Source organism: Balaenoptera acutorostrata, chromosome 16, assembly GCF_949987535.1.
Source record: "Balaenoptera acutorostrata chromosome 16, mBalAcu1.1, whole genome shotgun sequence".
Taxonomy (NCBI): Eukaryota; Metazoa; Chordata; class Mammalia; order Artiodactyla; family Balaenopteridae; genus Balaenoptera; species Balaenoptera acutorostrata.
In genome coordinates, this window is record NC_080079.1 from 38,394,304 (window position 1) to 38,417,231 (window position 22,928).

The following is a 22,928-nucleotide window of genomic DNA, read 5'->3' on the forward strand; positions in this document are numbered from 1 at the left end:
CTAATAGTACCTTTGTCAAGATCAAAGCATAATGTTTTATTATGCTCGAGACATTTTAAAACTTTCTTCCCAGCGTTTAATTTTTTTTAAAATTTATTTATTTATTTTTGGCTGTGTTGTGTCTTCGTTTGTGTGCGAGGGCTTTCTCTAGTTGCGGCGAGCGGGGCCACTCTTCATCGTGGTGCGCGGGCCTCTCACTGTCGTGGTCTCTCTTGTTGCGGAGCACAGGCTCCAGACGCGCAGGCTCAGTAGTTGTGGCTCACGGGCCCAGTTGCTCCTCGGCATGTGGGATCTTCCCAGACCAGGGCTCGAACCCATGTCCCCTGCATTGGCAGGCGGATTCTCAACCACTGCACCACCAAGGGAGCCCCCAGCATTTAATTTTTGAAGGCAGAAACCTGGGCCAGACATTGGAAACCAGAAGGTCTCCTAGCCGCAAGCTGTAAACTCTCAAACAAGCTTGGACTAGAACCTAGGTACTGAAATACACGTGCATGCTTTACACAATGCATAATGCATTTATTAGAAAACTCAAAATACCCTACAAAATTATCTTCTCTGACACTCAACTACAAAACTTGGCCTTTTCATCTCTACTTGTACATTGATTTTTCTTTTTCTTTTTAAAAAAAAAAAATTTTTTTTTGAAGTGGACCATTTTTAAAGTCTTTATTGAATTTGTTACAATACTGCTTCTGATTTATGTTTCGGTTTTTTGGCTGCGAGGCATGTGGGATCTTAGCTCCCCGGCCAGGGAGTGAACCCGCACCCGTGGCATTGGAAGGCAAAGTCTTAACCACTGGACTGCCAGGGAAGTCCCTTCTTTTTCTTTTTTGGTTAAAGCAGCTTGGCTTCCTGAGGTAGTGTTACGTCTCTGTAGCAATAAGGTGAAAACGTCTAGCTTATTTTGTCAAATTCAACAACAATCCAGAGATTTAAGACCTCTGACCCCAATTTGTCTTTTTACTTTATTGTTCCAAAAATATGGCTCGTAGACAAAAAAATAAATGTTTTAAGGAAATGTACCTGAATGACATAAAGAATGTCCAGATAATTTCTAGCTGTCAGGTAAAACCTACCCTTCAAGATGGCAGAGCACATAATAGCACATGAAAAGTATGTTCACCCAATGAGTAATTTAATTAATTGAAAAAATTAAATGCCAGTTTTAGTGCCAAATGAAGAAAATCTGAAGGAATGTATACTGTATTTCTGCCTTCCCTTCTCCACTTCCCTTCTACTAATATGGTAGGTTTCCAGTGCTGGAAATCTTTGAAGTCCTCCATTCATGTACCCCGGCCCCATCTTTCATGAGATTTTTCCTAAGACTTGTCATTACCAGATGCTTCACAATCTGATACTGACAGTTCCCTAGGAAATGCTGGTCTCTTCCTGCTTCATCAGATGTATTATTTCATTGTACATACGGTGAGGAGCATCCAGACCCCAGATGAAATCCACGTGAGCCCATTCAGGAATGTTCTTATGGTAGATGATGTTGGTCACCTCGGAGAGCAGTATTCTCACGTCTTCTGGATTTGAAAGCCAGTCCTGACCCCCAGTCCACATTGCTGTAGGGACCGTCATGTCTCTAACTTTGTACCTTACAGGAGCTGGCTAGAGAAAAGGAATAGTTTTTAACTGTAGGTAACATTTGGACTTCCAGACTCATAATTTACTTTTCTAATAAACACAGTAAATATGCCTTGTGTTGTAATGAAAGGTGCATGGGCACTAAAACAATATAGAACTGCATTAAGAGTTTCTGCTCCAGCCCCTACTTGAAGGTAAAAAAATGACTTAGCCTCACTGAACCTCAGTTTCCTCATCTGCGAAATGGGGATGATATCTGAAATAATTTACTAGATTAAATGAGAAAACATCTCAATTGCCTAGCACTTTAGGCATTACATGTTCAATTCTTTTCCTTCCTATTAATAAATATTTAACACACAAAGTGCCTTTTAAAAGTTAACGCTCCTATCTTTTTCAAGGATAATTTCACAAAGTTTCATGAGGCCAGATTTGGAGATACTCTACAGAGAAAGACAAGAGGATGGAACCTACTGAAAAGGACTTGGGTGTTCACAGGGGTTTTCTGTCCTAACAGGAAGCCCTTGGGGCACGCCCAGCTTGACTGTGTCTCCAGAAACATGGGGAAGTCAATGGCACTGGAACTCAGGGAGTTGGACCAAGAGGAGATAAAAATTAGATTCCGGGTCCAGTCCCACATCACCCAAAGAAGGTTATCTAGGATTCCTAATTCTTGAGAACTTCCCTATTCAAACAGATCTGCTAGATCAAGCTGGCTGACTGAGAGCCCTTGAGGTTAACCAACACTCAGAACTTTCAACAGACATGTCAAGGTCCGCTTCTCACTCAGAAAATCCACCCAGGAGCCGGGGTTCCAATCCCGGCAGTCCTTGTTTCTCTTTGTGGCTTTTAAGAATTTGAAGTTATAGCATCTGATACTGTGAGTTACAATAAGACATATGTATGTGGTCTTCATCCACATTTGTGGTACAGAGCTCCTAATAACCCTTGGAGTTTCCTAAGTGACAGGAGCCATAAAGGTGTGTTTTGTGATGTTAATGAGGTGATTTTTTGAACAGGATGGGGGCTGAGCTCCAGAAGTGGAGCCAAGCAAGTGATTAGAGAGTTGGAAATTTCAGTCCCATTCATGACCTCTGGAGAGGGGAGATGGGCTGGAGATTGAGTTCAGTCGCCAGTGGCCAATGATTTAATCAATTGGACCTCTGTAAGGAAGCCTCCACAAAACCCCAAAAGGACAGGGTTCAGAGCCTCCAGGTTGGTGAACACATGAAAATGTGGGGAGAGTGGCCCCATGGAGAAGACATGGAAGCTCTGCTCCCCTTCCCTTGCTCAGTGCATCTCTTCTATCTGGCTGTTCCTGAGTTATATCCTTTTATAATAAACCAATAATCTAGTAAGTAAAGTGTTTCTCTGAGTTCTATGAGTCAATCTAGCAAATTAATCAAACCTCAGCCTGAGAAGGGGGTCATGGGAACCTCTGAATTATAGCCAGCAGGTCAGACACACAGGTGACAACCTGGGCTTGCAACTGGCATCCGAACTGGAGGATAGTCTTGTGGGACCGAGCCCTCAACCTGTGGAATCTGATGTTATCGCTGGGTAGACAGTGTCAGAATTGAGTTAAACTCTGTCACCCACCTGGTGTTGGAGCATTGTTTGTTCATGTGGAGAAACTCCCCTCCACACACGTATACTGGAATTTGGTGGTCAGACCTTTCTTTTATAGAGTCACTTAGATATGAAAGGTTGGAATATTCTCTGGAGCCTGTAATATGTTTTTCTCATCTAACAGGTGAAAAGACTGAACTGAAAGTCAGGTCTGGCTCTAAGGCTCTGTGAGTCTATGACACCTTTTTGCATGTGTGTTTTCTCTTTCTTTCCATGACCATTTTCTGGAACCTGCTCTGCACAAGTCACATTCTCTCTAACTCATGACCTTAAATGTTGATAAATTAAATCTTATCTTGGAACTGGGATGCTTTCTCTAAAGATATATTTTAGGGAACAATGAAGAAGGATCTTAAAAATGTAGCTGGTACCTGTGATTGAGAGTTTGCTATTCAGAGGCACGACAGTGGTCTGTCCAATTTCCAAGACTTTTATATCTAGATATACAGAAGTATATCTACAGAAGTGGATGTTAAGTGTGATATGAGACTCTCAAAGATTAGCCTGCGTGTGTATTCTGCTCCCTCCAGCTTTATGTGTGTGGTCAATATTTGCTTACATTCTCACACAAGCTAACCAATAATCTTCAGTGAAGGTTTTATGCTTAGAAAAGTTTAGTACTCATTTCTAATTCTCCATAACTTTTATTTTAAATTTTATTCCATAACATTGATTACACACACAGATTTTCTTGGGTAATATTTTTTTATATTTTTCACTTGCAAATTACAGATTCATTAAAAGTGTGACCAGGGAGAACTCTTACATGTTATCTAGTCCAAAAATTTTTATTTTAAAGAGAAAGAGATTGAGGCCTGAAGAATCAAAGCAGCCTAGCCATGATCACACAAATCTGTAGTGCAGAGACAAAACTAATACAGTAATTCTCACTTGTCATTAATACTCTTTTTACTGTACCATGAACCAACCTCACCCCTGCCATCCTCATTTGTGGTTTTCTTCTGTTGTTGTTGTTGTTTTTAATCTTGAAAGATCCTCTAGCAGCCACCACGGACTACACCCTTCCCTTCACTAAGTCTACCCATCTTGCTCCTAAGAAGCCCCGTGCCTTGTTTATGGAGGCAGCCTCATCAAAAAAGTTCTCCTACTGCATTATAAAAGTGGTTCTCTTTAACCCTTGAAAGTCTCTTGGCTGGGCTTCCCTGGCGTCTCATTAGCAGGGAATCCACCTGCTAATGAAGGGGACACAGGTTCAAGCCCTGGTCTGGGAAGACCCAAATGCTGCGGAGCAACTAAGCCTGTGCACCACAACTACTGAGCCTGTGCTCTAGAGCCTGCGAGCCACAACTACTGAGCCCACGTGCCACAACTACTGAGCCCGTGCACCACAACTACTGAGCCTGCTCACCTAGAGCCCGTGCTCTGCAACAAGAGAAGCCACCTCAGTGAGAAGCCCACGCACCATAACAAAGAGTAGCCCCTGCTCATCTCAACTAGAGAAAGCCCTCGAGGAGCAACGAAGACCCAACACAACCAAAAAAAAAAAAAAAAAAGTCTCTTGGCTAAGCTTTGAACTTTTCCATTTTCAAATGAAGTTGAACCAGAACTAATTATTTTTACTTGAATTCTTTCTTTTTCATATTCTTTTCCATTGTATTCCCTGTGCTGTATAGTAGGACACATTGTTGTTTATCCATGCTATATATAATAGTTTGTATCTGCTAATCTCAAACTCCCAGTCTATCCCTCCCCCCATCCCCTTCCCACCTTGGCAACCACAAGTCTGTTCTCTGTGTCTGTGAGTCTGTTTCATAGATAAGTTCATCTGTGTCATATTTTAGAGTCCACATATAAGTGACATCATATGGTGTTTGCCTTTCTCTTTCTGATGTACTTCACTTAGTATAATAATCTCTGTGTCCATCCATGATGCTGCAAATGGCATTGTTTCATTCTTTTTTATGCCTGAGTAGTATTCCATTCTACTTGAATTCTTGTATTTTACTCCCATTTCTAGAATAAACTGCCAGTATAACTTCCCTCTCACACATTTCAAAAGGGTATATTTTCAGCAGATGGTATTTGCTTTTGTTACCTGATTTCCTTTTTCCAGATTCTGGGTCTCACTGCCCCAGTCAAATGCCTGAAGTTCCCCAGAATTCACTGCCTAAAAGGAAACAAAAATTTACATGGCATTCAAATGTGTCATGGGATAACGGTGGGAGGAGGGGTGAAAATGTGCTACCAAGTCTGCAATTGTGAGGGAAGCAGAGAACAAAGGCTGAGGCTGCTCTACGGTTCCACTTTAGGATAATCTTCGGGAGAGTGTAAAGGCAAGAATAAGGTTCTTTCAGGGAGAAAAATGTGCTATAGAAATACTTGACCACCATATTATACAACTCTAAAAAGTGTATCCCCATTGTAGTCTATGTTGGGGGATATCCTGCACAACTCTGTAGGCTACAATGGGAGAGCAACCCCTAGAGTTGTGCAACGTGGTGATTCTGGGAGAAGTTGACCAACATTTAATCCAGTGTAGAATTCTTCTTTGGTTTTGATTATAAAATCTCTCTCTCTCTCTCACACACATACTAAAACATAACAATGACATTTGAAGAAAAATTTGACTAGGTTCTAAGTTGTTAGAAAAACAGATAGGACCAATATTTAGGATTCATAGGTGTCATCATCACTATTAAAACTTTTTGCTCGAGTTAAAAGTCTCCCACTTTTTTTTAACAAAGTTGTATTTTTAGTAGGTAAGAATCTAAGGTTAGTGATGCTTAGCTCTCTGTCCTATGTACATTCTTATTTCCACAGCCAATCGGGGTCACTCTATAGTATCATCTATAATAAGCAATATTAGGTTCAGTGTTTCATCACATGTAAAAGAATAATTAGCAGTCACATTGTCCTTGAACTAATTCTGAAGGAACCCACCACACAGCGCCTAGAGACAGTTCCTGTGACTGGTAATCAGGACATTCCCTCCTGTGACCTCAGGTGAAGTCTGCGGCACAAAGGACTCCTGTAAAAATCTCCTTGGGTAATTAGGTCCACATTTGCATTTTTATGACTACTTGACCACACTGACTTGCTGGAAGAGCCGAAAGGAGAATGTGGAAACGTGATCTCCAGCCTCATCATTGAGATGGCTAGAGACTGAGAAAGGTCTCACTTGAACCATCTGAATTCACACTTTTAAGGTCCACTAAAGATGTCCTAGGGCCAATCCTTTCCTCCCATATCCTGAAAAGTTTCAGTGTTCTAGATCAAGCTCACAGTTGAAAAAACGTTGACAGAATCACGAGTCATCTTGGAATAAATGTGAAATAACCCCTGGGCTGTCCAAAGGGCATCCTTTAACTATTCCGCAAACTGCACAAAGACCCTTAACAAAGACTACAAATTCAGCATCCTTACCTGGCTCCAGTGCAGGATGTTTTGCACAGATGTTCCAGCAAGCGTGTGAGCGACATATACATTTGCTCGGCTCTGTAATAAAGCATGAGTAGTTAGTGGGATGTGGAAAAACTCACAAGATGTGCACCTTGTCAAGACCACATCTCCAGGCTATCAGACTAAGAAATGGGAACATCATTAAAGTATCAGCAGTTATCTATGAAACAGGAATATACACATGCACATAAGTAAAAAAATGCCACTAAACGTATCCTATATTCTTCATCAGAGAAAAGCTTTTCATTAGACATCTTGACTTCACCTTTTAAAAAACTTTCCTACAGTAATTAAAGATGAAGGCTCAGGAACTGGGCCTGTATTCAAATCTCACCTCTGCTATATAATTTTTAGGTGAAATTGGGAACATTACTTAATCCACTAAGTCTAATCTATAAAGTGGGAATATTGATAATACCTGTGTCATAGGGTTGTTACAGGGACTAACAGCCTGGCATATAATAAAATGCTTATCAAAAGGTAGCTATTAATCGTATCATTAATTAAAAAAGGAAAAAAAATCCTCAGGAATTACAAACATGCTCTTCCAGCTGTTGGCAGATAGCCCCCTCGCTGTCTGGTGTCCTTGGGGTATTCTTCCCTCTGCAGAGAACTGCCCTGCCCAATGTCTCCCGATTACTGGTATCGTCTGCATTAAATGACTAGTTGATGTGGGGGTATAAAGACCCAGCCCTCTGACACTAACTTGGGACAATTCTGAAGGGTCATCCCATCTTCACAGATCCCTAGAGGATCAACTGAGTTTCCCACTGGGACTGCATCACAGCTGGACTTTTTTTTTATCCACCAAATCCTGTTTCCTTCTCTTCTCTAGATGTTATCCCAAGGGCCTAACCCCAAATCATTCTGCACACGAATCTCCATCTCACAGTTTGCTTCCTGGGGAACCCACTGTCACACTCACCAAGTCGTAGCTATGCCTTAGCCAAACTGAAACTCCCAGACAGCCTATCACAGGACTTAAGCTACAAACCGGAAGCACCCGAGTAGAAAGAAGAAGTAGGTGACGCGTGGCAGTTTTCTCTTTTGACTTCTGGTTTCTAGTCATATTTTTTTTTGCATCTGTTGATTCACTGTAGTAAAGCTGCTTTCAGACCTCTTCGATCTTTAATCTATGAAGTTAACGTGTAGTCACACCTTTGTGTTAACCTTGACTCAGACCATGTTGAAGCGTTTTCCGCATATTATTACGATTTGAAGAAAACGGAGTTTCTTGGAGTATCATTTCTCTAAGTCTTCCCTGGCATTAGCTCACCCTCAAGGAGTGAGACTAATAACTCCTCACTTTGCTTTGGGACACTGAGAATTTACTAGGCTCCCACTTACCATGTTCATGTTGTTCGTGTTAAATCCTCCCAGGAGCAACATGACGTGGCTACAAATCTGATCAATAATCACCTGGCCGCAAAGGTAAATTACAAATTGTCTGAGAAATCTGGTCTGGTAGAGAAATTCTTTTTTACCAAACAATCCCTGTAAAAATATGAAATGGAATAGTCATTACATTACAGTCAAAAGAAGTGTCTCTAACGTAAAAGTGTATGTCTTAGCAAATGGGCTGGAAAACTCTTGTGCCTAGACAAGGAATTTTCTGAGGAGTCACACACCTTGATCATCACATCTGGCAGCAACAAAAATTTGGTCCCAGGGCTTTTTGCATGTTTAACAGTAGCTATGGGTGCTAAAGCAAAATACATTCTTATTTTCTGAGCCAGCTCTGGCATGGTGGAAAATGCAATAAAGCCTGCAATAGAGAAATATGTCAGCATGGATATTGAATATCCTAGAACTAATAAAGTGCTTATTTTACTTTTATCAAGATATTTCAGCAATTACACGTGACTGTGTTTTAACTCTCTTGTGAAATTATAAGCTCCTTGACAGGGAAAAACAACAGCAGCGACAACTGCTCTGTGTTCCCTCTGACATTTAGATACTTGTTGCCCAGTACTAGGTTCTCAGTGAATTATTAAATTAAATTATTGAGTCCAATAACATGGACTTTGAGAGGTAACTATATGTTAGACACTTTGCAGGAGACTTTCATGGTTCTTGTTTTATTCTCAGATTCTTGGGGGTATTTTTAATAAATCTTTACAGTGAGAGAAAGCGAGAGTTAAAGAAATTGTCTTGTTTATTGATAAGAAGCATGTTCTGTAACATAATGGGTGTTGAGATAGCAGAGTTTTGCTTGTTCTCCTGGATCTCTAACTTTTCTGGAACCCAAATTGGAACATAATCTAGTAGACAAGTTGTCTAGTGAACTGGAGTCCAACTCTTATTTCTGCCATAGACCAGGTACGGGACACCGGTTAAGTCTAGGTGTAGGTTTCTATACCTGTAAAGTAGAGATTAATTCTCCCAATTACAAAGGGACAATCTCTTTGGAGCCTTTGGGAGGAAAAGGCTATCATATACAGCCGGGGCATGGTCACTATATTTGAAATACTATGGGTCTATTTCAAAAGAGCCTGTATACTCTCTGTTTAAGCTGATATTTGCAGGTTGTGGAGGAGAAGGGTGGGCAGAGAGAAACTAGAATCCCGTGGCCCTGAAGCAGATAAGGCCAGATCAGAGAGAAGCGTGCGATGCCTGATCCCAGGCCTGGCTGTGCGTCATTTGCTCACATTTCTTCTGAGTATACAAACCCGATTTTTTTGGAACCTACCCATGGTGGTACCCTGTGAATAGCCGATATAATAGATCTTTTCCTGGCCCGTTTTCTGCAAAATAAAGTTTATGACTGCCGGAAGGTCAAACCTAGCCATCTCATCATAACTACAAGGGGAAAAGACAAAGTTATATCAAAAATTATAATCAGAACAAACAAAAGCAGCCCCCATGGTTTACAAACAACGCCTTGAATTGTTGACCCCATCAGCTTGTTACTGTGCCCCTTACAACACTCAGAATGGACTTGTTTCAAACCTGTGATGCATGGGTGCCTCTGGGGTCACAGGCTGTTAGCAAACTGCTGTTTTCTCTAGATATTATCATAGAGACATAAACATCTTAATGAACATTTAGTTAGCACAAGCTCCACCTGCTGGTGGAGGTGTCCTCTTATTCTATTAGCAGAACAGCACAGGGCCATTCAGATTCTTTATATGAAAAGTATTAAAGATGCTGCAAGGTCCTTTCTCTGGTGAAATGGATAAAGAGAAAGTTGAATATCAATAGGTAATTTAAATAAAAAGACTAAAAAACTTTTGTAAGAATGTGAGAGATGTGTTAATCAAATGGATGGTCCCTAAGGCTTATTAGTTCCCCGTATATTTTTAATACTGCCTGGCCTCATCTTCTTCTGGGGGTACTAGTCCTTGTCATCACTCAGGGAAGAGTTAGTCCCAGGATATTCATCTAAAAGGAGAGGAACCTACACTTGTCCCATTCCGGTCTCAATCACCTAACACTAACCACCATTCTCATCCCATTCACCAGACTAACCTTCTACTTGGGGAACCCAATTTACATAATCCAAAGAATCACTAGTCAGTTAAGCCAATTGGGAGATATTATGTTGGGATATTGATGAGCCAACCAAAGTAAATTACCTACATACCAGAAGCCATAATTCTTTACTCAGTTCTCCCAAAGCCATCCGAGTCCACCTCCACTCTCAAGATTTTCATATACCTGAAAGCCCAGAACTCATCTTGGTCTATGGAGAGGGTCTTGTGTTTCTGAGACCAGGTGTTTCCCCTGCTGTTCCCCAGCCACACATCAAAACCCGCATCTGCCAGAATGAAGCCCAGGCTGTTGTTGGGCAGGTTGGAAATCCAGTTGCTAGCATCTCCAAGCAGGCCATGCTGCAGTAACACCACAGGCCTGGGACCTACAAAGAAGTGAATTTCAACAGCATGAAATATTCTGCACCTTTCTCGTTATCCCTTAATGTGCGAAAGATTTCAAGTTAGACAAACCTGTGTTCAAATCTTGATTCAGCTGCTTGCTAGCTTGATTATCTTGGCCAGTTACTTAACCTTTCTGTGCCTTGATTGCCTCGTGAAAAAAATAGTATTTTTGTTATGATTAAATAAAATAGTACACAAGAAGCAGAAAGCACAACTTATGGACACCAAGGGGGAAAGTGGGGGTGGGAGTGGTGGTGGTGGTCGTGGTGGGATGAATTGGGAGATTGGGATTGATGTATATACACTAACATGTATAAGATAGATAAGTAATAAGAACCTGCTGTATAAAAAATAATAAAATTCAAAAATAAAAGAAGCAGATGCCACAATGCCTGGCACAGAGAAAGAATCAATAAAGTTTGGCCTCTGTTGTTGCTTTTGTGTAGTTATTATTATTACTAGACTTGTCTGGGATCAGAGAAAATTGGACGTGCCCCAGGAGGTAGTATAGTATAATGATTAAGATAATTATATATAATAATCATAGCTACTATATATTAATAAAAAGAAATTGTTATTATATATTAGTATATTATTTATATATTATAGAATTATACATGAATATGTGTATATATTAATGTTATACTATAAATAATGTATACTATATAACATTTCTATTAACATAAAATTAATATACAATATAAAATTAATATATAATATTATATAGTATTATAGAGTATATATAATTATTGACATACTGTTAATATACACACATATATACACACTTATAAAAATACATATATATACAAATATATTTAATATATTATATATTTGCTATATTAATAATAAATAAACATATATTATATATAATTATTAATATTGCCAAATATACACGTATATGTGTATATATGTGTGTATATATATTACCACATATATACATATATGTGCATATATATTAATATTACCATATATACATATATATGTGTGTGTGTATACATATATATATGTATGTGTATGTGTATATATATATATATATATATATATATATATATATATATATATGTAATGGTTTGATGATTATGGGCCCTCATGTGAAAAGGACCCACAAGCCAACCTGATAAAATAAAAGTTTAGGGGCTTCCCTGGTGGTGCAGTGGTTGGGAGTCTGCCTGCCGATGCAGGGGACGCGGGTTCGAGCCCTGGTCTGGGAAGATCCCACATGCCGCGGAGCAACTGGGCCCGTGAGCCACAACTACTGAGCCTGCGTGTCTGGAGCTTGTGCTCCACAGCAAGAGAGGCCACGATGGTGCGGGGCCCGCGCACAGCGATGAAGAGTGGCCCCCGCTTGCCGCAGCTGGAGAAAGCCCTCGCACAGAAATGAAGACCCAACACAGCCTAAAATAAATAAATAAATAAATAAATAATAAAAATAAAGGAATTCCTTTAAAAAATAAAAAAAAATAAAAGTTTAAAAAGTCTTTTTTTAAAAAAAATTTATTTATTTTATTTATTTTGTTTTTGGCTGTGTTGAGTCTTCGTTGCCGCAGGCGGGCTTTCTCTAGTTGCAGCGAGTGGGGCCTACTCTTCGTTGCGGTGCGCAGGCTTCAAACTGTGGTGGCTTCTCTTGTTGCAGAGCACGGGCTCTAGGCGCGAGGGCTTCAGTAGTTGTGGTGCATGGGCTTATTTGCTCCGCGGCATGTGGGATCTTCCAGGACCAGGGCTCAAACCCATGTCCCCTGCATTGGCAGGCGGATTCTTAACCACTGCGCCACCAGGGAAGTACTTAAAAAGTCTTTTGTCACAAGCTTATAGACATCTTTCAGTTGTTTTCAGGATGAATTTCACTGGCCCTCCTTTTTTTTTAACATCTTTACTGGAGTAAAATTGCTTTACAATGTTGTGTTAGTTCCTGTTGTATAACAGAGTGAATCAGCTATACGTATACATATATCTCCATATCCCCTCCCTCTTGCGTCTCCCTCTCTCCCTCCCTATCCCACCCTTCTAGGTGGTCACAAAGCACCCAGCTGATCTCCCTGTGCTATGTGGCTGCTTCCCACTAGCTATCTGTTTTACATTTGGTAGTGTATATATGTCCATGCCACTCTCTCACTTCGTCCCAGCTTACCCTTGCCCCTCCCCGTGTCCTCAAGTCCATTCTCTACATCTGTGTCTTTGTTCCTGTCCTGCACCTAGGTTCTTCAGAACCATTTTTTTTTTCATTCCATATATATGTGTTAGCATACGGTATTTGTTTTTCTCTTTCTGACTTACTTCACTCTGTATGACAGTCTCTAGGTCCATCCACCTCACTACATATAACTCAAGTTCATTTCTTTTTATGGCTGAGTAATATTCCATTGTATGTATGTGCCGCATCTTCTTTATCCATGCATCTGTTGGTGGACACTTAGGTTGCTTCCATGTCCTGGCTATTGTAAATAGTGCTGCAATGAACACTGTGGTACATGACTCTTTTTGAATTATGGTTTTCTCAGGGTATATGCCCAGTAGTGGGATTGCTGGGTCGTATGGTAGTTCTATTTTTAGTTTTTTAAGGAACCTCCATACTGTTCTCCATAGTGGCTGTATCAATTTACATTCCCACCAACAGTGCAAGAGGGTTCCCTTTTCTCCACACCCTCTCCAGCATTTATTGTTTGTAGATTTTTTGATGATGGCCATTCTGACCTGTGTGAGGTGATACCTCATTGTAGTTTTGATTTGCATTTCTCTAATGATTAGTGATGTTGAGCATCTTTTCATGTATTTGTTGGCCATCCGTATGTCTTCTTTGGAGAAATGTCTATTTAGGTCTTCTGCCCATTTTTGGATTGGGTTGTTTGTTTTTTGATATGGAGCTGCATGAGCTGCTTGTATATTTTGGAGATTAATCTTTTGTCAGTTGCTTCGTTTGCAAATATTTTCTCTCATTCTGAGGGGTTTTTTTTTCATCTTGTTTATGGTTTCCTTTGCTGTGCAAAAGCTTTTAAGTTTCATTAGGTCCCATTTGTTTATTTTTGTTTTTATTTCCATTTCTCTAGGAGGTGGGACAAAAAGGATCTTGCTGTGATTTATGTCATAGAGTGTTCTGCCTATGTTTTCCTCTAAGAGTTTTATAGTGTCTGGCCTTACATTTAGGTCTTCAATCCATTTTTTTTTTTTAAACATCTTTATTGAAGTATAATTGCCTTACATTCAATCCATTTTGAGTTTATTTTTGTGTATGGTGTTAAGGAGTGTTCTAATTTCATTCTTTTACATGTAGCTGTCCAGTTTTTCCAGCACCACTTACTGAAGTGGCTGACTTTTCTCCAGTGTATATTTTTGCCTCCTTTATCAAAGATAAGGTGACCATATATACGTGGGATTTTCTCTGGGCTTTCTATCCTGTTCCACTGATCTGTATTTCTGTTTTTGTACCAGTACCATACTGTCTTGATTACTGTAGCTTCGCAGTATTGTCTGAAGTCAGGGAGCCTGATTCCTCCAGCTCTGTTTTTCTTTCTTGATTGCTTTGGCTATTCAGGGTCTTTTGTGTTTCCATACAAATTGTGAAATTTTTTGTTCTAGTTCTGTGAAAAATGCCATTGGTAGTTTGATAGGGATTGAGTTGAACCTGTAGATTGCTTTGGTTAGTATAGTCATTTTCACAATGTTGATTCTTCCAATCCAAGAACATGGTATATCTCTCCATCTGTTTCTATCTTCTTTAATTTCTTTCATCAGTGTCTTATAGTTCTCTGCATACAGGTCTTTTGTCTCCTTAGGTAGATTTATTCCTAGGTATTTTATTCTTTTTGTTGCAATGGTAAATGGGAGTGTTTTCTTAATTTCTCTTTCAGATTTTTCATCATTAGTGTATAGGAATGCAAGAGATTTCTCTGCATTAATTTTGTATCCTGCTACTTTACCAAATTCATTGATTAGGTCTAGTAGTTTTCTGGTAGAGTCTTTAGGATTCTCTATATATAGTATCATGTCATCTGCCAACAGTGACAGCTTTACTTCTTCTTTTCCGGTTTGGATTCCCTTTATTTCTTTTTATTCTCTGATTGCTGTGGCTAAAACTTCCAAAACTATGTTGAGTAATAGTGGTGAGAGTGGGCAGCTATGTCTTGTTCCTGATCTTAGTGGAAAGGGTTTCAGTTTTTCACCACTGAGAACGATGTTGGCTGTGGGTTTGTCAGATATGGCCTTTATTATGTTGAGGTAAGTTCCCTCTATGCCTACTTTCTGGAGAGTTTTTATCATAAATGGGTATTGAATTTTGTCAAAAGCTTTTTCTGCATTTATTGAGATGATCATATGGTTTTTATCCTTCACTTTGTTAATATGGTGTATCACATTGATTGATTTGCATATATTGAAGAATCCTTGCATTCCTGGGATAAACCCCACTCGATCATGATGTACGATCCTTTTAACGTGCTGTTGGATTCTGTTTGCTAGTATTTTGCTGAGGATTTTTGCATCTATGTTCCTCAGTGATATTGGCATGTAGAAAGCTGGAGTAGCAATTCCCATATCAGATGAAATAGACTTTAAAATAAAGACTATTACAAGAGACAAAGAAGGACACTACATAATGATCAAGGGATCAATCCATGAAGAAGATATAACAATTGTAAATATTTATGCACCCAACATAGGAGCACCTCAATACATAAGGCAAATGCTAGCAGCCATAAAAGGGGAATTGACAGTAACATAATCATAGTAGGAGACTTTAACACCTCACTTTCACCAATGGACAGATCATGCAAAATGAAAATAAATAAGGAAACACAAGCTTTAAATGACACATTAAACAAGGTGGACTTAATTGATATTTATAGTACATTCCATCCCAAAACGACAGAATACACTTTCTTCTTAAGTGCTCATGGAACATTCTCCAAGATAGATCATACCTTGGGTCACAAATCAAGCCTTGGTAAATTTAAGAAAATTGAAATCATATCAAGTATCTTTTCTGACCACAATGCTATGAGAGTAGATATCAACTACAGGAAAAAAACTGTAAAAAATACAAACACATGGAGGCTAAAAAATATGCTACTAAATAACCAAGAGATCACTGAAGAAATCAAAGAGGAAATCAAAAAATACCTAGAAACAGATGACAATGGAAACACGACGACCCAAAACCTATGGAATGTAGCAAAAGCAGTTCTAAGAGGGAAGTTTATAGCAATACAATCCTACCTCAAGAAACAAGAAAAATCTCAAATAAACAACCTAACCTTATACCTAAAGCAATTAGAGAAAGAAAAGCAAAAAAAAAAAAAAAAACCCAAGTTAGCAGAAGAAAAGAAATCATAAAAATCAGATCAGAAATAAATGAAAAAGAAATGAAAGAAATGATAACAAAGATCAATAAAACTGAAAGCTGGTTCTCTGAGAAGATAAACAAAATTGATAAACCATTAGCCAGACTCATCAAGAAAAAAAGGGAAAAGACTCAAATCAACAGAATTAGAAATGAAATAGGAGAAGTAACAACTGACACTGCAGAAATACAAAGGATCATGAGAGATTACTACAAGCAACTATATGCCACTAAAATGGACAACCTGGAAGAAATGGACAAATTCTTAGAAAAGAGCAACCTTGCAAGACTGAATCAGGAAGAATTAGAAAATATGAACAGACCAATTACAAGCACTGAAATTGCAAGTGTGATTAAAAATCTTCCGACAAACAAAAGCCCAGGACCAGATGGCTTCACAGGCCACTTCTATCAGACATTTAGAGAAGAGCTAACACCTATCCTTCTCAAACTCTTCCAAAATATAGCAGAGGGAGCAACACTCCCACACTCATTCTACGAGGCCACCATCACCCTGATACCAAAACCAGACAAAGATGTCACAAAAAAAGAAAACATTGGCCCTCTTTTTGAAGAGACGGTTAGAAATCTTTTTTTCCTTCATGGCTGGGAGATTTCTTCCTTAAAGAGGCCAACGGGAGCTGCAGGAACAACATCAGACACTAGAGGGGAGTATTCTGCACCGACTGGACCTTAAAGGCTGATACCTTGAACTCCAATCACCTGGGCAATGAGTGAACAGTCTAAATAAACAGGACGTGAGAAAACAAAACTCCATCCACGAATAGGTGCTGCAGGTGACCCCTAAGCTTATGAACTGCCACAGTCTCCCGATTTGTGGAGCTTAGTGAAAAAGTTATCTCTGTGTCTCCAGGCTATACATTTATTTATATAAAATTCATTCATTCATTCCACATATATTTATTGGCACCTGCCATGTGCTTGGCACTCTTTTAGGTACTTTTTATAGACTTGAACAAAATTGATAAATTTTCTGTGCCTGCTGAGTTTACATTCTGGTTGGGAGAGACAGATAATAAACAAACAAGCAAATATCTATCATATCAGTGGTGCTATAAGGAAAATTAAGCAGGATTAGGGGCTAAATCTCAGTAGCTGGCAAGGGCTTACAATTTTGAATAGGGTGATCGAAGGAAGAATGGGAAAGAGAAGGCCTGAAAAAGGGGCCAAGGCAAACTGCATGGATATCTGATGAAACAGTGGTCCAGAAGGAGAACTGCAACTTCAAAGGCACTGAGATAAGGGCATGCTGGACATATATAAGGCACGGCTGTTCAGCTGGTGTAAAAAAAGCTGGTTTTCAAAAAGCTGCACAAATATAAATTGGAATAAAACAGAACCCTGCAGCTTCTTTATACCAAAGCTCAATAACATTCCCCCAGCATTTTCTGGTTCTAGGTAAGAGCATGGGCTACACTGGCAGACAAATCTTAATTTGAGTGCAGATTTTGCAGCATACTAGCAAGGACTAGCAAAGACTCTCTGGGCAAGTTACTTAACTGCTGTGAGTGGCACTTTCTCAGGATTATTGTGAAACTTATATGAGACTAACACAAATAAAGCACTTAGCATTGTACCTGGCATACAGAAAGAACACAATAAGGAATTACATTATCTGTACACATGACAGATAATGTAGTTGCTGCTATAAACATAGAGCTAGAGTATTAAAAGGAATAGAGCCAAACAGAGATGAAGGATGGGCAATAGTGTACTATTACATTTTAATAGTAATGAAGGTGAATTTCTTAAAAGCCAACAATAGCCAAAAATCCCATACAGAAAAAAAAGGGATTATATGGAAACACGTACCAAAAATTTTAAATGTACACATAGTGCCCAATTTTTTAAAAGACTTTAGTGAAAAACTGGGCAATGTCTTAAATATTTAAAGGGCTGTCTGGATGGGGAATATAGAGTGTGCTAGGGTGGGGGTCAGATGCCATGGCAGAGTTTGCATTCTTCATGAGCAAGGGTTGGCGTCGTCTGCTTAAGAGATCATCAGTGGATATTCTAGAATATCTATATAGGAAGGTTTTGGGGAATGAATTAAGTACTAGAAGGGATCAAGAAATGAACTTTTCTTGAAGGTGTTTTTTGAAAAGCAAACACTATGTTTATTTGAGATAATTGGGGATGGGGCAGTGGTGATGGGGATTGTGAGGTAGCTGAAGGCATCTTTTGGCTGGAACAATGGGTCCAGTCTGTACCAAGAGCTCAGACTCCCTCTACACACTCACATCACAAGGAAGTGTTTAATGTAGGAAGGATTGCTATGTTGGGGTAACATAGGGTGAACCATACCTGTCTTCTTAAGTTGCACTAGGCCATGAGGAATCCTGTTAACAGAAAGGATATACCCATCTTCTGTTGGGACTTCATACTCCTCACAGGGATAACCTTTATGTTGGATGATTTCACTCTATGGAAAAAACACAATTTTTCTTTGAGTTCAGTTCTGTATGGTTATGTTCTCAATGATTATAAGGTAAAAAGTAGACTCCTTGATGCTGGAAGAGATAGACAAGAAATTCCTTGCTTTTCACTAGCTAATTATGTTATCGTAAAAAAAAATTAGCAAACCCTCTCCAGTGCTCATTTTCTTTATCTTTAACGTGGAGATCGAACTAGAAGGGTAGTTCTTAAAGTGTGGGCTCTAGACCAAGAGCATAGCATCACTTGGGCACTTGGTAGCAATAGCAAATGATCAGTCTCCACTCAAACCTATGGAATTGGGAACTCTGGGGCTGGGGCCCAGCAATTTGTGTCTTAACAAGCTCCTTAGAAAATTCTGATGCACTCTAATATTTGAGACCCACTGGAAAAGAACACTGATTCCAAAACCTGGGTGTGTGTCAGAAACATCTGGGACACTTCAACATAAATATTCCTGGGCCCACTTTGGGTTAGGGATCAGGGAATTCCAATGCAGCCAGTGGGGCAGGACAGCTTTAAAATCAGACTCAAGAGCAGTACAGTCGTTCCTCAGTATCTGCGAGGAATTGGTTCCAAGACACCCCATAGATACCAATATCTGAGGATGGTCAAGTCCCTTACATAAAATGGGGTAGTATGTCAGTCCTCCGTATTGGCGAGTTCTGCATTCACAGATATGGAACGCTAACTGTAGTTCTTAACACTTTTAGGTTAAGGATCCCTCAGTGAATTTGAGGAAAATATAAAAATGGATATACACATGGACACATCATATACTTTCAGGGGTTTCAGATTTCCTCTTCCCTATATATGGACTCCTGGTTAAGGACCCCTACTCAATACAGTTGTTACATATAGAAACTCTTTGTAAAATATAAAGCTGCTGCGATCTCCTCAGTATCCTCAGTTTCTGCCTACTGTAGTTAATTAGAGAAGGAGGGAATTATTTCTCTTAGCTGCTGCTTTTAAAGGAACAAGAGAGGAGAAAGCTAAATGCCCCGTGTAGTATATAAGACAAAAGGGCATGATAGTTAAGAGAAAGGCCCTGGGGTCCCACTGTTTGAGTTTTTAAATCCTGGCTCTCACACTAATGCATAAACTAACTGTGTGATCTTAGGAAATTTAGTTAACTTGCCCCTATTCCTCAGTTTATTCGTCTGTAAATTAGGTATACCAGTGGTTTATACTCCTTGGGATTATTGCAAAGAATGTAAAAAGATAATGCACATATGAGACTAACAAGATTGGCTGGCACATAGTAGGGACTCAATGAGCATTAGCTACTACTATAATTAAAAATCACTCCTGTCCTCCCTTTCAAGTAATTCGTATTCATCTTTCAGAATTCAGGTTAAGAAACCTTTCTTCAGAAAAACTTTCCTAAATTCCCTAAGTCCCCCTATTTTATGTTTTCTTCTTTGATTTCTCTTCTCTTGTGATTAGTTTTGAGTGATTAGGAATTGAGTGTCTGTCTTCTCTGCTGGATTGTAAACTCCATGAAGTCAGGGCGCTTAGATCTCTCTGTAACCTCAGTGCATAACACAGTATCGGGGCCTAATAGGTGCTCAACTAACACTAGCTAGAAAAATACCTGAATGAGGACAGCTGTATACCAAAATACAGGATAAATTATATCCATATAAATTAGTACTCAGAGTCAAACCCATTCAGACTCTGAAGCACTTTTTATTCTACTTCATTTAATTTATATGAGAGATTACGAGAATTTTCTATCTTACTTTGCCTCTCCATGCATGACTGCTAAATAGCAGAGTCCAATTCACTGGATTTTAGTCTTAGGGCTCCTGAAGCCCAAACAGTGTGTAGGTGCTGGCCACACCCAGTGGGTGAGGCCCAGGGAGATTGGCTTTACCTACAACTAAAGAGATCCCCTTCACTTAACGACCTAGAGGAATTTGTATGGGAACTTCTCAGGGCCAGAAGGATGGCCCTTAAGGATCTACACCAATTTGCTAACTATCTGGGCAAACCATCAAAAGACAGTCAATAGTTGGAATGGTCAAAAGAAACCTGATATTTGGCATTCATGTAGATTCAGAATATTTCTATAGCTTGTCAGAGTTTTAGAATTCATTCAAGGAGGCTTCTGTAAAAAGGGTCTTAAATCTGTATAAAAGCATGTTAAATCTATGATAAATGTATGGAGCATGAACATTACACACAATCATCTCCCTCAACTGGAGGTAGCCTCTCCTTCCCTGGGAGGGTTTATTGCATAGTTGTCACAATTATGAGCTTTGTGTTCTGGCAGGCCTGGATTTAAATTCTAGCTCTACCGCCTACCAGGGGTGTGGCCTGATTTGAGTTGTTTAACCTCTTTAATCTCAGTTCCTTGACTGGAAAAATGAGGATGGCCCTATCTATGGCATAGGGCTGTGAAGGTAAAATCAAAAGCTTTTTCTGACCTATTGAGATGATCAAAAACAAAAAAGAGATAAAATCAAACAGTATCTCTACAGCTTTCATCACAATGTCTGCTATGGGATAAGTATTACTATATGGTGGACATTGTTAAAATTCAACTAAGAATGTGAAAGTAAGCCAAAAAGTATTCTCTGAGATACCTAGAAATTTCACTTCATTCATGAAGTTTACTCATAGGAGGACCTCTCTAGCATTCATAGGGGTCCTTTTATTTCTAATCCACAGAGTTACCAGCTCAAACTAGGATTAAATAGATTGGGCGGCACAGGGTGTTACTAGAAGTGGCTGTCCTGAGAGTATGAGAGGAGGTCTAACATCTTTCTAATATTGGAAAAAGTAGAAAAAGAACAGAAAGCACAGACAATGTGGAAATAATCATGGGTCTGAGCTTGACCCAAGATACTGCAATGATTTAACTGCTCCTGGAATGAACCTAAGAATTCAAGAAAAAGTTAAACTGTGTTTGAAGCTCAAAGGGATTAAGTCATTTGCCTAAATTTACTGAAATTGTTGAAGAGGAACCCATGTTTACCCACACCCAACTTAGTGTTCTTTCCAGTACAATATGTTAATTTACAACTATGCTCTACTAGCAGAAATCACCACCACATGTAAATATAATATATAATGCAGATAATACACAGAGACAAACAATAACATGTAAGGTACTTTGTTTCCCCCCAAATATGGAAAATCCCAACTTACAATATTCATGAATGCCTCTGGGTCCACAGCTTTCGTTGGCATATGTCCTGAATTCACATTTCTCTGGAACAAATGTGCCATCAGAATCAGAAGACACATCTCGTTTCTGTGTGAAACAATCCACTCTCTTGACAAGATTTTTGACATGGTCCAACATCTGCATTTATCTGTTCTTGGTAATATAACAACTGATTCTAAAGTCAGAAGAATCTGTAGGTTTAAAAACTCTTTCATATATTTTCCAGCTGTAATTTCTTCTCCGAATTCTGAAGCAACTTAAACAAGCCTGGTTGACAGGAACAAAAGAATATAGAGTAGAATGGAAACAACATCCAGGATGTCCCAATACTATCTGGCTCCTCCCACTCTCTCACACAACTTGGTGTGTAGAAAGAACTTTGTTTGATGCAACCTGGAGTTATGTGATATGATACAACTCATAAAATCCCTGTTCATCATCAGGTAATATGGACCATAGGAAGCATCATTTTCTTTTTTTCCTAGTTCTTTAAAAAAAAATTTTTTTTATTGGAGTATAGTTGATTTACCATGTGGTGTCAGTTTCAGGTGTTCAGCGAAGTGAATCTGTTATACATATACATATATCCACTCTTTTTTAGATTCTTTTCCCATATAGGCCATTATGGAGTATTGAGTAGAGTTCCCTGTGCTATACAGTAGGTCATTATTAATTATCTATTTTATATACAGTAGTGTGTATACGTCAATCCCAATCTTCCAATTTATCTCCCCCCTTTACCCTCTGGTAACCATAAATTTATTTTCTACACCTGTAGAAAATTGTAACTCTATTTCTGTTTTGTAAATAGGTACAAATATCATATGATATCGCTTATATGTGGGATCTGAAAAAAGGTTACAAATGAACTTTTTCCTAGTTCTTATCTATCTTTTATAGGTAGAAAGGTATGAAGTCTGCAGAAAACTTTATGACCCTTTAGAGTCACAGTCTGGGGCTTCAACGATTACTGTCCTTTGGTTGAAGGTCAATGTAGTGATAAGCATTTTTACTTATCAAGAATGTCAAAAAATTTTAGGACATTTTCTATTTTTAGTTATGGGCAAGAACATTGATTGGAAGAAAATGAATCTTCCATGTTTAGGCCATTTCTAGGTAGCTCAACTAAATAGACATGAAAAGTTTTATTTGGGTTTGTAATCACTAGTTAATTGCTGAGAGATTCCTTTGATGGATACCTGGTCATTAAATCATCTGCAATAACTAAAAGGAGTTGCAGCCTAGCTATTTTCATGAACTAAATGCCCCAGTTCAATCAACTATGTGGCCATGTGAGCAATTCCTTAGCCTACTAATATTTAAGCAGGCCAGGAGAATAGTTATTGTCATTTTAAGTGAAGAATGTGTTAGAATTTAAGAAAAAATGCTATTTAAAGTAAAATATTTCTTTACTTTTACATCAGCTCTTCAGAACTGAGCTACCAGCAGCCAC

The 22,928-nt window shown here is 39.0% G+C and overlaps 1 protein-coding gene across 1 annotated transcript; it reads right to left on the reverse strand.

The window, feature by feature from the left end:
* Positions 1-1,371: 1,371 nt before the first annotated feature.
* LIPM (lipase family member M) lies at positions 1,372-21,603 on the reverse strand. The gene is made up of 9 exons (XM_007179160.3): positions 21,457-21,603; positions 18,175-18,292; positions 10,300-10,498; positions 9,332-9,441; positions 8,271-8,407; positions 7,990-8,136; positions 6,607-6,678; positions 5,279-5,350; positions 1,372-1,617 (listed from the first exon to the last, which is right to left on the reverse strand). Exons 1-9 carry the CDS (start codon positions 21,601-21,603, stop codon positions 1,372-1,374), a joined length of 1,248 nt encoding a protein of 415 aa, XP_007179222.3.
* Positions 21,604-22,928: the final 1,325 nt, after the last annotated feature.

Excerpts from the sequence above, each read along its gene's own strand:
- LIPM (XM_007179160.3), bottom strand. The coding sequence starts at position 21,603 with ATGTCAAAAATCTTGTCAAGAGAGTGGATTGTTTCACACAGAAACGAG. Across the intron at positions 18,293-21,456 it reads CAGAGGCATTCATGAATATT|AGTGAAATCATCCAACATAA; the intron begins GTAAGTTGGGAT and ends TTTTTTCCATAG. Across the intron at positions 10,499-18,174 it reads AGTGCAACTTAAGAAGACAG|GTCCCAGGCCTGTGGTGTTA; the intron begins GTATGGTTCACC and ends ACTTCTTTGTAG.